This window comes from Anolis carolinensis, chromosome 5, assembly GCF_035594765.1.
Source record: "Anolis carolinensis isolate JA03-04 chromosome 5, rAnoCar3.1.pri, whole genome shotgun sequence".
Taxonomy (NCBI): Eukaryota; Metazoa; Chordata; class Lepidosauria; order Squamata; family Dactyloidae; genus Anolis; species Anolis carolinensis.
Window position 1 is genome coordinate 150,202,157 of NC_085845.1, and position 17,308 is coordinate 150,219,464.

Below are 17,308 nucleotides of genomic sequence, written 5' to 3' on the forward strand. Positions count from 1 at the left end.
GGGGAGCTGCAGTTTGCCAAGGCCTTCCGCCTTCTCTGCCTGAGAGGACTTCTGCCTCAGCAAACCACAACTCTCAGGGTGCCAGAGTATTACCTCAAGTGGAGGTAACCCGCGTTAATTAGACAGTGTGTGGCTGCCCTCTGAAGGCGGGGAGCTTAGGAAGGCCGCTCCGCCTCCGACGCGTCAGGAGGCCGGAAGAGGACGAGGGCAGGCCGGGAGGGAGGGAAGGCGAGGAGGCGCCCGGGAGACGAAGGCGAGAGGGCCCCGCGGGCCGAGAAGGATCTGGCAGGTTGCTTCGGCGGCGGCCCTTCGGTGAGGAGAAACCTGGGCCCTGGGGGGGGGGGGGGGGGAGGAAGGAAGGATGGAGGGAAGGAAGGAAAGAGGCCGAGACCGGAGTTGGTTTCGTTTTTCGGCACCCAGAGAGGGAGTGACGACGTTCTTCTCTGGGAAGGGAAGGGCTTGGGCCAGGCTGCTAGGCCTGACGCGGAGAAAGTCCGCTTTCCTCCTCCCCCTCAGCTGGGGCAGCTGCTTCAGGGAAGTTCCCCCTAAGGCAGGCCAAAGAGCGAGGAGGAGGGTCTACTGCAGGCATGGGCATACTTCGGCCCTCCAGGCGTTTTGGACTTCAACTCCCACAATTCCTGACAGCCTACCGGCTGGGTTATTATGCATTTTCCGGCCTGTATGGCCATGTTCTTGAACCGTTCTCTCCTAACGTTTCGCTCTCATCTGTGGCAGGCATCCTCAGAGGTTGTGAGGTATATTGGAAAACTAAGCAAAGGAGGTTTATATATCTGTGGGAGAAAGGACTCTTGTCTGTTGGAGGTCAGTGTGAATGTTGTAATTAATCACCTTGATGGCCTTGCAAGCTTCATTCCTGCCTGGGGGAATCCTTTGTTTGGAGGTGTTAGCTGCCTCTGATTGATTCATGTCTGTAATTCCTCTGTTTTCAGAGTGTTGTTCTTTATTTACTGCCCGGATTTTAGAGTTTTTAAATACTGATAGCCAGATTTTGTTCATTTTCATTTTCAAAATTGTCCACACGTTTATGGATTTCAACGGCTTCTCTGTGTCGTCTGACATGATCGTTGTTAGAGTGGGACAGCATTTCTGTGTTCCCAAATACAAATACCCTGTGTCCAGGTTGGTTCATCAAGTGTTCTGCTATGGCTGACTTCTCTCCTGGACAACAAGTTAAACATGAGCCTACAATGTGATGCGGCTGCTAAAAAAACCAACAGGATTCTGGCCTGTATAAATAGGGGTATAGCATCTAGATCCAGGGAAGTCATGCTACCTCTCTATTCTGCCTTGGTCAGACCACACCTGGAATACCGTGTCCAATTCTGGGCACCGCAGTTGAAGGGAGATGTTGACAAGCTGGAAAGCATCCAGAGGAGGGCAACTAAAATGATTAAGGGTCTGGAGAACAAGCCCTATGAGGAGCAGCTTAAAGAACTGGGCATGCTTAGCCTGCAGAAGAGAAGGCTAAGAGGAGACATGATAGCCATGTACTAATATGTGAGTGGAAGTCATAGGGAGGAGGGAGCAAGCTTGTTTTCTGCTGCCCTACAGACTAGGACGCGGGACAATGGCTTCAAACTACAGGAAAGGAGATTCCACCTGAACATCAGGAAGAATTTCCTCACTGTGAGGGCTGTTCGGCAGTGGAACTCTCTCCCCCGAACTGTGGTGGAGGCTCCTTCTTGAGGCTTTTAAGCAGAGGCTGGATGGCCATCTGTCGGGGGTGCTTTGAATGCGATTTCCTGCTTCTTGGCAGGGGGTTGGACTGGATGGCCCATGAGGTCTCTTCCAACTCTACTATTCTATGATTCTATGTTTGGGCGTTCCGTTTGTGGTCCCTATGTAGGCTTGTCCACGGCTGCATGGTATACGGTAGACTTCCGCAGAGGAGAGAGGATCCCTTTTATCCTTTGCTGAACATAGCATTTGTTAGATTTTCTTAGTGGGTCTGTGGATAGTTTGTAGGTTGTGTTTCTTCATCAGCTTCCCTCTGCGGTCAGTGGTTCCCTTGATGTATGGTAAGAACACTTTTCCTCTGGGGCGATCTTTGTCTTTACTCTCCTGGCTTGTTCTTGGCCTTGCAGCTCTTCTGATGTCTGTGGTGGAATATCTGTTGGCCTGTAGATCCTCTCACTTCTGCAGGATTCTACCGTATAGCATGCAGCTGTGTACAAGTCCCTATTTACTTAGAGACCACCAAATGCAGCATTGCCCAAACACAAATCAAGGAACATGAAAGGCACTGCAGACTAATCCAACCAGAGAAGTCAGCCATAGCAGAGCACTTGATGAACCAAGCTGAACACAGCATATTATTTGAGAACACCGAAGTGCTGGACCACTCTAGCAACTACCATGTGAGACTACACAGAGAAGCCATTGAAATAAACAAGCATATGGACAATTTCAACAGAAAAGAGGAAACCATGAAAATGAACAAAACACTCTGAAAACAGGGGAATTCTAGACATGAAACAATCAGGGCCAGCTAACACCTCCCAACAAAGAATTCCCCCGGCAGGAATCAGCCAGGCATTGAAGCTGCAAGGCTGTGCAGTGCTAATCAAGGTGATTAATTGCAACATTCACACTTGCCTCCAACAGACAAGAGTTATTTCTCCCACCCTGAACCTTCCACAAATATGTAAATCCCACTTGCCTAGTTTCCACCAGACCTCACAACCTCTGAGGATGCCTGCCATAGATGTGGGTGAAATGTCGGAAGAGAATATTTCTAGAACATGGCCATACAGACCGGAATAACTCACAGCAACCCAACCAACTGGCTGTTAGAATTTTTGAAGTACAAAACGCCTGGAGGGTTGAAGTTTCCCCATGCCTGCTGTGGATGCACCCCAACACTCCCTTCTTTGTTACATGCTTCCTGTAGCTTCTGTCCTTTCGGCATTCAAAGATATCTCCTGGACTTCCTTCAGATGTGGATAATTAATTATCTATATCTCAAGCTCAAGATTGCAGTGAACTTGGCTCTTCTCCTCACTTTATGCTCAGGACAGCCTGATGAAGAAGACTCAGAGTCTACTAGGCCAAGTTGGGATTTATGTTCTCAAGGACCAGCCTCAATCTCTACATCAGTCTAGTTATCCAGTTCAAAGTCTCTGCCTTCTTACATTTATGAGCCACCCCAGGGTTGTTACGATGTTTTTGTGTGTTATGTGCCTTCAGGTCACTTGTTAACTTAATGATGACCCCATGGCTGTCACAAGGTTTTCTCAGGTAAGGAATAGTTAGGAGTGTGTTTGCCAGTGCCTTATTCTGAAATATAGCTTTCAGCAGCTGTTATTAATTGATATAGTCTCCAATTCAGATACTCACCAGTTAACTATACTTGCTACTTGGATGGGGGACTTCCTGTGACATTTACACACACACATTTTAATTAGAATGCAGGAAGCAGCCATTGTGGGTCACAAACTGAAACAGCAATTTTGTATTGCTTGAGTGCAAATAAAGAATATTTTGCTATGAAGATAATTGATGGGTTTAGCTCTGAGACACTGGACGATTTGCATGTAGGCCCTTGTGTGCCTTGTAGCCTTAGTTGTCAAGGAGAGGGCAGAATATATAGTGAGAAGGCAGATAGAAGAGGGATGAGCTACTTTGTTTTATTCCTATGCCAAAGCTTGGAGAATTAATTCTGGATGTCTGTAAGTCCCAGAACCCTGTCAATAGCTAAAGGATTTGGGAGGTTGTAGTTTTAAAAGGTATTTTTCAGGCTCTGCTGTATGCACACTATGAGCTGAGGAAATCCTTCACACCTACCATCTTTCTCTCTTTTTAGACTAGTAACTAAAAATATAGCAGCTTTATATAGTTCTGTGGCTGTATGTGCCCATAGCCTTATATTCTTTGATGACCATAACAGCCAGGGGGCCTGGAGTAATATTCATATTCTCTGCTTCATTCTCCTGTGCCAAGATGAGTCCTAGTGTTTTTAATTCATTTTTTGTGTCTTAATTTGTGTGTTCCTCTTGTTGGTGATGGCTCCTGTTCTTTGGCTAGCTGCTGCATTAAGATAATGTTCTGTACAGTAATAACAATGATATAAATCATTAAGTGATCATAGAAGACGGGATGCCACAGTCTTTTCCACATTTATGAATGTATATATGTTTACAATATCACTCTATATACAGGCTCAAAGCAGCTTTCTCCCATCCTCCCTATATATTTTTTTTGCTGCGGCCTTGTGAGATAGATTATTTTGATCCTTGATGGGCTTTGACCAAAGCGAGTCCAGATTTGTAGGCTAATTGAAATGTACCTAGCCATTCCAGTGGTTTAAAAAATCACCAATGAAAGGGAACCTCAGATAATACAGGGAAAAGTTTGTGATTAATGTGGCTGTAACCACTATAATAAATTAGTGTTTACAAGTCTTGTGGGAAACAAATTGGATTACATCTGAATATATATCGAATAGCAATATGTGAATTGTGAAGAATTTGACAAATTAGTTATATAGCCAGTCTCTAATATGCTCACCTTTTACTAAGTAGTGATAGTTTGCAGCCTTTTTAGCAGTTGCTCATTCATGGAAGAATTGTTGAAATGGGAAGTGTATCATAAGCAAACACCTAATTTCATGCAATTTGAAATCGCAGCCATATCAGCCTCAGTCACTGCTGTCATATAAGAAAACCCTCTGTCACTGCAGACTTTATTACTGCAGATAGCTAGATGTAGGGCCAAGGCACACATATTTATAAGAACAGAATTGCATATAAAGCTGTAGGCCAAAAAAGATTCAGAAAGATATCAGCAGCGTTGCTTCTACCTGTTGCTTCTTTCTGCCCCTGTGGCAGAGACTAGTTCTACAATTTTACCCAAATATTACCCACATTTTTTCATTTTCTATTAAAAAAGAACTTACTTGAATCTTTATATACTTGAATATCCATGTAGTGGGCGCATTTACAAGCCACAAGAAAAGAAAACCCTCTATCCATAGATTCCAGATAGAAGACACAAGACTGCTCTGTTTAATCTTCAAACTCAACCCATGCTGTCCACAGCCATCCCCACAAGTCAGATGTAATGATAAAGTTAGGACTGGTTTACGAAACAAGTACAATTCTCTGCCCACAGAATCTTCGTATTTTTTCAATTGCTATTTGGGTCTGAGATGGTAACAGACACGGGTTATGGGAGTTCTTTATATTAACTGATTATAAACATTTTGGATAAGGAAAGTGAAAGTGAAGGGCAATCTTAACACACACATGCTAAATGCTAAACATTGATGGTCGCTCCCAATTGATCTATACTTAATAGATACGACAGGTCCTGCTGCCATCAAGAGGAGACAGGCTACTGTGTGCCTTTAGGGATTTTAGGCTTCTTCCCATATTGATATGAACATGTTTCAGACCAGTCCATCAGGAAACTAGCTTAGTTGGGGAAGAGAAGAAATTGGTGCTGCGATTTCTAACCAGGTGGGATGGGCTATGTAACTAAATATCAATGCCCTTTGGATCACTTGAAAGAAATGTTTGACTAGGAAAGTGTTTGTCAGTGTTGTAAGAGCAATAACTGAACCTCTGCTATATCAATACAGTTTAGCACATAATTAGTAATAAGATTGTTTTCCAAGCTGATGAGTTTATTGTTTTTTCTCTGTCTTCTACCTGTACTGTATAATCTGCCATAATTAAAACCTGGATATTGATGTTTATTTTTTCCTGCAAATCTCAAACAAGCCCTTTTTGTGGGACTGCTTAATCTTATAAAGGCTATTAGTGATACATATTGCCATTTAGTGATTAAAACAGGATTTGTCAGCATTTGATTGCAATCTACTCTGTAGAGCAGGGGTTCTCAAATTCTTAGAGCCGTGGAGCCCTTTTTGAAGGAAAAGTTTCTCGTGTAGCCCCAAGAAACTTTTGGACACAGGGACCACATTACATTTTAAAATTTGACAGATGTGCCGGGCCAATGGCAGATGAATTGAGAATGTTTGTGTGAACTGACAGAAAAAAACATGAACAAAGAAAGATACAATATTTAAAATGAAGAACAATTTTAATCAACATAAACGTAACAGTATTTCAGTGGAAGCTCCCAGGGGCCATCCAGTCCAACCCCCATCTGCCATGCGGAAAAGGCACAATCAAAGCTCTCCCAACAGATCGCCACCCATTGCTTGTAATAATAATAACAACAACAGCAGCAACATCAACCCTCCCAAGGGAGATCAGGCTGGCCCCCACTCTGCAAACCTTCCACACAACTGAAGACATGGTTGTTTCGACAAACCTTCAACCATATTTAGATGGTCTTGCAGGCCACAGTGGCAGTGGCAGAGGGGCTTGTTATCCCCTGTCTGTGCTTCAGGGAGCCCTTAGGGCTCCACGGAGCACAGTTTGAGAACCACTGCTGTAGAGTGTTACTTAGAAGCACAAGGATAAACTGAAATATTGAAATTAGGGATCTTGTCCTTACAGTTTTCCTCCAGATTTTATATTGTATAATATTGGAGATATAGACAGGCTCTTGTTATAATTATGTGAAGATGACACTGCAGGTTTCAGGAGGACCTTGTTAGCTGAATCTCTCAAGGACCAGTCTAAATCTCTACATCACCCTAGTTACCCAGTTCAAAGTCTCTGTACTCTAGTTTGCATTCCTGTTTTTATGGGTTATCTCAAGATTATTGTAGTATACTTTTGTGTCTTCAAGTCATCTGTTAACTTATGGTGGCCCTATTAATTTCACAGGGTTTTCTTAGGCCTCATCTACACTGCCCATATAATGCAGTTTGACACCTGCCTAAACTGCAAATCCCAAGATTCCTTTGGATGGAAAAAAGACAGTTCAGATGGTATCATTGGTATTACTGCATAGTCTGAAAGGGCCCTAGGTTTTTGAACTTCTCTTGATGATTATCCCCCCTTATGACACTGCCATGTAGCCGTTTGTACCCTTCATGCAGGATTCCCCCTCAGTATAGCAGCCTGGAAGGCCTCTCTCAAGACTTGGTTATTGGCAGCAAGATTTTAAAATAAACTGTTGATTTTTGGTGCAGACTTTTGCTTTTGGCCACACTCACTTTTGGAGCGCATCTTCTGGAATGGAATTCAGTCTTCTGTTACCATTGTTTGATTATACATGTACTGTAAGATTTTCTACATACTTTTAAAGGGCCTTGTTTTAGTAAGCTCCTATCTTTATACTCCAATAATCTTGTTTATGTCTTTATAATTTGTCATGTATAAAATTAATGCTTCTCATTTCTGCAACTCAGCTTTAATAATCAGTTCAAGCTAGAGTTATTCTTTGTGGTTTCTGAAAAAGGAATGAACACACACTGCAAAATCTAACACTTCAGTCCAATTACTATAGTTATAACAACAGAACAAAGTTTGGGCTATATCATTTTGGCAATTTGGTACAAATATCTTTGTCTCCCCAGCTCAAACCAGAATTGCTTGATTGGGAGCAAAGATGCAGAGTACGTCCAATTATCTCTGGCTCCTGTCAGACATCTTGGGCCAAGGAGCGACTGCAAATGTTTTCCGTGGAAGACACAAGGTTTGTACAGAGGCAGAAATGCTATCTGTTCAGTGAAAAGCCTTTTAAGTGACATTGAAATAACCCCCCTTGCAATGCATGTAAAATTATCATTTTTCCTCATATTTCAAGAAATTAATGCAGAATTAATATCAAAAACTTTTGGAAATATAGATGTGGTCTTGTAAGAGAGCTTTGTTATAGCTGTTGCCTAATTCAGCAGCTTTTTTCATGGAAGATTAGAAGTAAGATTTGTTTTACTGTAAGTTCTATAAATTTTACATTAAATGTTGAAAATAACTGAAATTACTGATTATTTCCAATTTACTGTTAATAAAGCCTTGAAGGCTTTAGAAAATGGAACTTACTTAGTTTCTTTTTCAAACAACCCTATATGAAGTAGTGGCATTATGCACTGTCATTCTGCCTGTTGTTAGCTTTTATAAAACAAAATCCCTCATTTTTACATGAGAATCTTAGCTATGTTTACTTAGAAGTTAGGTCCCATTAATGTTGGGTTTTATTCCTAGCTGTACTGCACCCATATTTATTTGTACAAATCAATAAGTGAAAATTAATAACAAACGGAATGAGAGTTATCCATCTGAAGCTGAGTGGATGAAATTTCTTAAAATATTCTCAATATTTGTGTTACAGAAAACTGGAGACTTATATGCTGTCAAAGTATTTAATAATTTCAGTTTCCTTCGGCCTGTTGATGTTCAGATGAGAGAGTTTGAAGTGTTAAAGAAGCTGAATCACAAGAACATCGTTAAACTATTTGCCATAGAAGAGGAGGTAATTATTACCCCCCATGCTTGTAATTTGAGCATTACTTTATGATGTTACATACCACAATCATTATACTTTTTAATTATCTGATAAAACTTCAAATAATAATATTTGCATCTGTATAAATACTGGGTGGGTTAATACAGATATTGTTGATTTGTGTTTCCAGCATCCCTAACCAGAATAATCAGTGCTGAGATAGGTTGGGAACTGCAGTGCAACAACATCTAGAGTACTGCAGAATTTCCATACCTAGTTTACTGTTAAGAGAACAAGCCTAGCCTTATATTGGGCTCACATGGTCCTCTTTCTTACTTAGGTACTCTTTTGTAGCATTTGGAAACCTCTTCTTGTGTTTAGAATGGATGCATGTTGCTCAAACCTAAGTTGGTTAAATTTGACTTTAATTAATGTAATCATGAGCCATGTATTGAAGTTGGCTTGTTTTCAGTGATTATAGTTAAAATCAACCACAATTTGACTGGATTCAGACAGTGTAGTAAGCAAGTAATTAAGCCTGACAAAAGGCTAGTTTTCATTACATCAATTTAGAATTTCTACTACCCATTCCACGCTTCTATTATCAATTCCCGAGAGTACATTTTTTTCACTGATCCTGATGGATTCCTACTTACCAAACTCCTTTGTGGTTAGGATGACATCAAGTGTGTGTCCATGCCAAAAATAGTTCCCAGAGCAAAGTGGCATTTCCCTCGTCTATTGAGCCATGGCCAGAAGCTGCATTTTTTCTGTTTCTGCCTTGTCTCCCTTTAAAGGGGAAAAGGAAAGCCTTAGGGGAAAGGGAAACAAATAGACCTACAAATTGGGGCATTTCCCAGAATGTGTGCAGTGTTATGACTAAACTAGTCAAATGTATGACTTTTCTGTTTCTGATGTGTTCAGTCAAAAATCAAGCGTGACATTAAATTGGTCAACTATATTATTCTGGTTATGTAAATTGTTATGAAATAGCCATTTTTAAATATATTTTAAAAGGCTGTTGTATATTACTGTCAGTGAATAAAACTGATCTCATTTTAAGTAAGGAACACATGATGAATCTCTCATTGAAGTTTTTTGTTCAAAGTAGCTGCCATTGATTTAAGTATTCTCCACAATCATGTGACCAGCTGACAAAGAAAAGTAAGGTTGCCAAAGTAAATACCAAAGAGGGTTCTCATACCTTTAAGAATTGTGCAGAAGATGGTACTCCAACAGGGGTCTTCTATTACCTAACTAAACAATACCTACTAAAATTACCTCAGTTACACAACTATTAAAATTTTAATCTTTCCTGAGACCTTTGATAGAAGTAGAGTATAAATAGCTTAGTAAGTTAATAAAACGAATGAAATAAATTTAATAAAAACTGCAGGAATCGTCTCCAGTTTTCTGCCTTGCATCTTTAGGGAGAATAAATAATTTTTAACTTCAAAATCTTTACGAGTTTTCCTGTATATTTTTGTCATTTAGAACAGAATACTTATACATGTGCCCTCAATATCCGTTGGCATTTTTATCCAGGTTGATTGAGTCCGTTTTTGAAATCTATTAGAAAGTGACTTAGATAAACAGTTTCAGAAAGTTTGCACATTTGTATCAGTAGTCTACAAAACTTTTGATAGTGGATAACCCAGATTGGCTGTATTTTGGCATTGTAACTTGCTTTGTGTAATTTGCTAATCTTGATTTGCTTTTCTTAGACAACATCTAGACATAAAGTCCTTGTTATGGAATTTTGCCCATGTGGCAGTTTATATACTGTTTTAGAAGAGCCATCTAACGCCTATGGGTTACCAGAAACAGAATTCTTAATTGTGTTGAAAGATGTCGGTAGGTAGGAATTACTTTAATTACATTGTTTAATATTTTGTGTTTGACCTAGTTTGCTATAGTATTGGTTTCAATTCCTTATTATCCTAATTAGATCTTGTTTTATATTGAATAAAGTTTATGTCATACAGAAAAATAGCTGTGGTGTTATGTCATTCCATCCTGGCTGCAGTGTATGCACATGCACCAAACCACAAGGCAGTGGCTGACTCCTAATACTAAAAGAATACCACTTCCCTAGGTTTATGGCAGCGTGTTAAATTATATGTTCAGAAGCACATCTCCCTGGTTAGGCCTGATGTTTGTAGTGTTTTCCAGAGTAAACATCTCTGTGTGAATATAAGTTCTCTTAATAGATTAAGATATGTAGGCTGAATTTGCCACAATACACAGTGGACAGTTTACTATTCAAACTGCTTAGCACTTAAAGAGAACATTAACCTTGTATATCTGTATATTCCTTTTTATTCAGCAATTTCAAAAACAAATTTCAGTCTATTTTTGGCTAGTTTAAGACTCTGTCACTGCTGTTACAATATATTAGAAGATTTTCCCTTGTGTTCATGCACTGGGTCATCATAGTGCACCACATTATTAAGACAGTATTTAAGAGAAATTATTATGTTTCTCTTCTTTGGCACAGCAGGAAATTCAAAGTTACCCATTAAAATCAGCACTAGTATCTAGTTGTCTTCTAACTTTGTAGTCAGTAGTCTATTGTTCCTTGGCAATTGTTCATGAAAAATGTAATACTTGAAAATGATTTTAACATTCTTACAAGACACTCTGGTATTTTTTCAAATATTTGAAATATACTTATATTTATCTTCATTCTGTCTTGTATGTTTAAGTGGCTGGGATGAACCATCTTCGGGAGAATGGAATTGTGCATCGGGACATCAAACCAGGCAATATAATGCGTGTTATAGGGGAAGATGGTCAATCTGTTTATAAATTGACAGATTTTGGAGCTGCTAGAGAGCTTGATGATGATGAACAGTTTGTCTCCCTCTATGGCACAGAAGAGTATTTGGTAAATCTCAACAATTTTATTTCTGCCTCACTTCTGGGTCAGTGGTTGGTGTTTGCCATGAATATTTGGCAAGAAGCAGGACTATAACTGTGAATTCCTTGGTCAGGACCATAATTACCTTTACATGATAAATTGGGCCAGTAGATCAATTATTATTATTATTATTATTAAAAATAATAATTTGTGCTATATGTGTGAGGAGAAAGTATGTACTACACACACACACACTGAAATACTGTAAAAATATAGCATGCAAATTATTTTCGATAGCAAGGAATAATAGAATCATAGAGTTGGAAGATACCACAAGGGCCATCCAGTCCAACTCTGTCATACAGAAACACAATCAAAGCACTCCTGACAGATGGCAATCTCTTCTCTACTAAAAACCTCCAGGGAAGGAGACTCCATCCGCTTTTGAGGCAGCATATTCCACTGCTAAACAGCCCTTACCATCAGGAAAATAGAGGCAAAATGTATAGCATCATTTTAAAGAAAAACCCTTCACAACATATAAGAACTACGGCCAAAATAAAGTGTGAACATAAATGTGATGCTCTCCACTTCTTGCTGCAACCTCTGAGTTTTTAAACGTGTGCAAAAAGTTGCAGGGAACATCATATGTTTTGTCCTTTGGATTAAAATGCACAGCATTTGTTTTAAATGGGACAGAAGAATGGAAAAATTCATAACTTCTACTGAAATTACTGTTAAACGTGTGCTGCACTAGACCTTCTGACGAAGGCATCCTATTACAATTTGGACACCCTGTTGTAAAAGCCCCCCCTCCTGGTAGACATCTGCCTCATTTAAGAGGGCAGCTGAAGAGAATCTCAATATTCAGATAGATATAAATAGCTGTTGGTTGTGTTGTGACTGTTTATTCAGTCCGTGGTGAAATTATTGGATTCTTTAACTTATTTTGTGAATGAATGCATTGAGGGTTTTTTAAAAAATGGGCATATAAATTCAGCAGTTTCTGCTGCTACCAAAGAGATCCGTTTTGATCTTGTTTAGCTGTTTTAAAGTGTATTCTATCACTAAAACATACTTGTAAAGAGTTAAGACATCAGTTCTTAAACACTGTTTTTGGTGGGTTGTAAAGTTACTAAATCCTTTATTGAAAATAGCATACAGTACATTGTCGTTTCATTACTTTCCCCCTTTCTCCCATTCTTTAGCATCCAGATATGTATGAGCGAGCCGTACTGAGAAAAGAGCATCAAAAGAAATACGGTGCAACGGTCGATTTGTGGAGTATAGGGGTGACATTTTACCATGCTGCGACAGGAAGTTTGCCATTCCGACCCTTTGAAGGGCCTCGCAGAAATAAGGAAGTAATGTAGGTAATTTTGAGGAAAGTAGTCCATCCACAAATTGTTCTAGTAAATAAAAATACCTGGTTGAGGGACTAACACAAAGTCTAAATAAATTTTATTTTTTGAATCATGTTTGAATACCTAAGGCTATGTTGCCTTACTAGCATTTCCTTGTTCTTTTGCTGCAGAAAATTGAGCCCTGTACCCACCTCAGTTGCGTGTTTGTGCTTGAATCGATTAGTTGCTGATCAGTGTCCTGGTTAAAGTTTAAGAAAATGCAAATTAACATTACAAATGGTTATTAAAGCCTTGTGTTTTCAGATTACTATACATTTTATCTTTACAATTAAAGGTACAAAATTATCACTGGAAAACCTTCTGGTGCAATATCCGGAGTACAAAAAGCAGAAAATGGACCTATTGAGTGGAGTCGTGAAATGCCTGTTTCCTGCAGCCTTTCTAAGTATGTGCCATCAAAATCTAATAAGGCGATTAAAGACATTTATACTAATGTTTTTTTCTGTTTTCCTTTGTTGAGGTTAACGAGATACAATGTTTTAGCTTAATTTGTTGTTGTTTTCTAATGATAAATATTTTGTGCTTAAGTATAGTAAAAAATGAAAGTAAACACAATTGTAATTATCTTATAAATAAGCTGTTTTTAACATATCAGACATCATGCTTTCATGTCAAACTAAGCTATGCATAATGTATTTCATGTGTCTAAAGTGAAGTTCAATCTGTAATTCATGCTAGTGCAGTTGCCTGAACATTTCTGGTTATTTCCAAAATACAAAACTTATTTCTTACCAATTTCTAGAAATATTATATTTTGGAACTTTAACCTTTCAGGCTGTTCTCCACTCATTGTCCCCCTGCCAACATCTGGGTCTGGGCTGCTGATTCCCATTGCTTTTTTTATCTGCCTTTGGGTTTCATGACTGTCCTAGAATCATAGAATCATAGAATAGTAGAGTTGGAAGAGACCACATGGGCCATCTAGTCCAACCCCCTGCTAAGAAGCAGGAAATCGCATTCAAAGCACCCCCGACAGATGGCCATCCAGCCTCTGCTTAAAAGCCTCCAAGGAAGGAGCCTCCACCACGGCCCCGGGGAGAGAGTTCCACAGTCGAACAGCTCTCACAGTGAGGAAGTTCTTCCTGATGTTCAGGTGGAATCTCCTTTCCTGTAGTTTGAAGCCATTGTTCCGTGTCCTAGTCTGCAGGGCAGCAGAAAACAAGCTTGCTCCCTCCTCCCTATGACTTCCCTTCACATATTTGTACATGGCTATCATGTCTCCTCTCAGCCTTCTCTTCTGCAGGCTAAACATGCCCAGCTCTTTAAGCCGCTCCTTAAAGGCATTCTTGGAAACTAATATAATATCAGAAACCATTAAAATATGTTTTAATACTTTTTAAAACTATTAGGATGGGGAGGAAGACTATTAGATGTCAAGGAAAATATCCTCAGGTTTCCATAAGAACCATTTTGGGGATCCCAGAAATAAGAACTTGCATTAAAAAATAGCAGAGCAGGAAAGTGCTTACATGTACTGTTATGTCTTGAGCATGAATTAAAACCTTCCTTGAATAATTTGCTCCTAGCTTTCATGTATAACATTATTATGGTTGAGAACAGGAAGTTGCTTCAATGTCGTTAGAGAGGACTAACCCTCCAACCATTAATAACCCAATAATAGTTGTACAAATAGCCAGCATATAGTAATGTAGTGGTTGTGAGTGTTGGGCTGGAAATCAGAATTTGCATCCCCACTCAAACATGGAAACCCATTGGATAATGTTGAGGAAGTCACATTCTCTCAGCCTCAAAGGAAGCACAAATCTTACAAAGAAAACCCTATGGTAGGTTTGTCTTAGGGTTAACATAAGTTGGAAATGATTTAAAGGCACACAACAGTGCTACTGGGGGCAAGGTGCATTGTTTACACTAATATTGTGATATATAATGTTGCAAAAATGACCATGTCTGGTTGGTTTCTGCTATTGGCTACTCAGTTACTAGGAGAAGGCATTATTGATACTTTCCCATTGTGAAAAATGCAGGTTAATCAAGTTGCAAGTGGTGGGGAAATATATGGATGGGTAAAGATACCCTCACTGTGGAATTCCCAATTAGATCCTACCTGTGTTAATTGAAGGCACCCTCAGTATCTTTTGTGCTATTACAGATAAAAAGTGGTTTATTTAACACATGACTTGGAGAGAAGAAGCAGTGGTGTAAGTCATTCAAATAAACCTTACATTTTGTTCATGTCATTTTTAGGGGACTGCAGGTCTTACTTACCCCTGTCCTTGCAAATATTCTTGAAGCAGATCAAGAGAAATGCTGGGGATTTGATCAGTTTTTTGCAGAATCTAGTGATATACTACATCGAATAATCATCCATGTCTTCTCTTTGCAACAAATGACCTTGCACAAAATTTATATTCACATGCATAATGAGTGAGTATTATTTCAGTTCCGTGTTTATTTTTTTGTCTGGGCTCCTATTCAGAAGATTTCACCTCACTTTCTGTCTCTATGATAATTGGATTTTGAAAAATGTGGCTTGTTGTGGAAACAAGGATTGATGATAAAGCTTCAGATGAGACACCTTTTCCCCAGAAAAACTCCTTCAGGAGTAAATTTACCTTCCGAGGGGCAGAATTCTCTCACTTCCTGTTGTCTCACCCCCATTCTTAATTATGAGTCGTTTGTAAGTCGGACATTTGTAACTTGTGGACTGCCTGTACTTAGAACAGGGATTTTAAGTAGGACCCATGCTCTAGCTTTTGTCATACATTCTGCCTTTTTATCTTTATCACTTTATATTTATTTTATTAAGAATCATTTATTATACATTTTCTCTCTTACCTTATAGTGCTGTCATGTTTCACGAATTGGTTTACAAACAGACCATGATACCTGCAAATAATCAAGAGTTGATATATGAAGGCCGACGTTTAGTAATAGAGCCTAGCAGACTGGCGCAAGCATTTCCCAGAACTACTGAAGACAATCCCATAATTGTAGTAAGCAGAGAGGCTATGGACATCATTGGATTACTCTATGAAGAAAGTATGTTGGGACCACTTCTTATTTTTAAATCTCTCTCTCTCATATATATATATATATATATATATATATATATATATATATATATATATATAGTTTCTAACATTTTCAAATGGCACGATATAATGCTAATTTCACCTAACTGCATAGTAATTATTTTTTTAAAGTCATATTAAATATTTGACATATGATTCTTAGAAAAAATAGCATATTTAAGTATTAATACCTTTCTCATCTGACTAAAGTGTTTCTAACTTATTATGGTAACAGCTGCTATTTTGGCTGCAATTATAGTGACTATAAGTCCTATTGAAGCAAGCAGAATTTTCATAATTATAACTGGGAGAACATATCAATTGACATTTTTGATGTCTACATTCTGAGATGATTAAACTCTTCTATGAGTGCAGTTTCTCAGAACTCTATTTATAAAGAATTATCTCCATAACTAAACATTATTTGGAAAGTAGAACAATTCATAGAAGGTATTGATTAGCCAACCCCCTTTTTTAGAATTGGGAAATATATTCATATTTAATTCTTAGGCAGATAATTAGCATCGCAGTGAGTCATCCATTCTTTTCAGTAAAGTTTGTGCAACAGTAATGATTGATTGAATACACTTAAGGTGTATAAATAAGCTAAAACATGGCTGTGCACTTAAAGTTACAAGTCTGTACTCTGTACAGAATGTTGGAAGTAACTACCATTGAACTCAATTGGTTTGACTTTTCAGTGGGAAGTTATAGGAATGTACATATAAGCCACAATACTTAACACCAGTGGTATCCAACTTGTGGCTCTCCAAGTGTTTTGGGCTTCAGCTCCCAGAATTTCTGAACTTTGGATGAGCTAGCCAGGGCTTCTGGGGGTTGGAGTCCCAAACACCTGGAAGGACCAAAGGTTGGGCGCCAATGCTTTACAATCTTAGCTGAGTAGACCCTGCTGAAGAGGCAAATAGAAGGTTCTATTTCAAGTTTCCTGCAGTAGAAACCTCTTCAAAATACATTCTTTGTTCCTTTATAGAGCACAGAGCAAAGAACAGCAACTTCAGCTTCACTACCAGATTTTAAAAATATTTTTGTTATAATTTCTATAGCACTTTTTGAGTATTTTTTTTTGAAGAAGTGTTTTTCCTAACAGTTTTTCTATGAGATTTTCTCAGTTGTATGTTATCTTTTTCTCTGTTTCTTGCTCTTTAATGGGAAGAGTTGAGCACATTTTGTTGCATTAAACTTAATTTATATGTATATTTTTAATTTTTATTCATGTTTAATTCTAAAAATTCTATTCCAGTTCTCCTTCCTAAGGTGCACCAACGTTACGACTTGGATAGTGATGCAAGTATGGCTAAAGTAAGTATCTAATCATAATACTATGTAAGGCGTATTCCCAGAAATAAAATACATGTATGCTATTAAATTCAGATATTATAGAACAAAATTACCTAAGTAAAGTTTTTTAAGTGTTGTTTCTCTCTCAATAGTGAATAGAGTTATAATAAGCACCTGAACTATTTGTATGCTATGTGAAATTAATTATTAGACTTGGTTAATGATTCTATAGACCAGGGACTTTTGAAGGAGGAGCTCAGTAAAAATTCAGAATTCTTATTCAAGCAGAAGTTTATCTTAAAGTGCAAGTGAACTTTGTTTAACACCTAGAACACCCAAGAATTCTTTCTAATCAAGAACTGGATCCAAAG

At 38.6% G+C, this 17,308-nt stretch overlaps 1 protein-coding gene across 3 annotated transcripts in view; it reads left to right on the forward strand.

Moving 5' to 3' along the window:
* Nucleotides 1-173: 173 nt before the first annotated feature.
* Nucleotides 174-17,308, forward strand: part of tbk1 (TANK binding kinase 1) — a 30,745-nt gene continuing 13,610 nt past the window's right edge. For 2 of the 3 annotated variants that reach the window (XM_003221175.4, XM_008111079.3), the window contains exons 1-10: nt 174-312; nt 7,454-7,572; nt 8,209-8,349; nt 10,047-10,176; nt 11,028-11,209; nt 12,391-12,551; nt 12,881-12,991; nt 14,812-14,991; nt 15,410-15,606; nt 16,900-16,958. In XM_003221175.4, the coding sequence (XP_003221223.1) occupies nt 7,486-7,572; nt 8,209-8,349; nt 10,047-10,176; nt 11,028-11,209; nt 12,391-12,551; nt 12,881-12,991; nt 14,812-14,991; nt 15,410-15,606; nt 16,900-16,958 (1,248 nt within the window). In that variant the 5' untranslated portion in view covers nt 174-312; nt 7,454-7,485. Of the gene's footprint in view, nt 313-3,238; nt 3,259-7,453; nt 7,573-8,208; nt 8,350-10,046; nt 10,177-11,027; nt 11,210-12,390; nt 12,552-12,880; nt 12,992-14,811; nt 14,992-15,409; nt 15,607-16,899; nt 16,959-17,308 lie in introns of those variants that run through there. The other variant, XM_016993807.2, reaches the window with a different exon arrangement.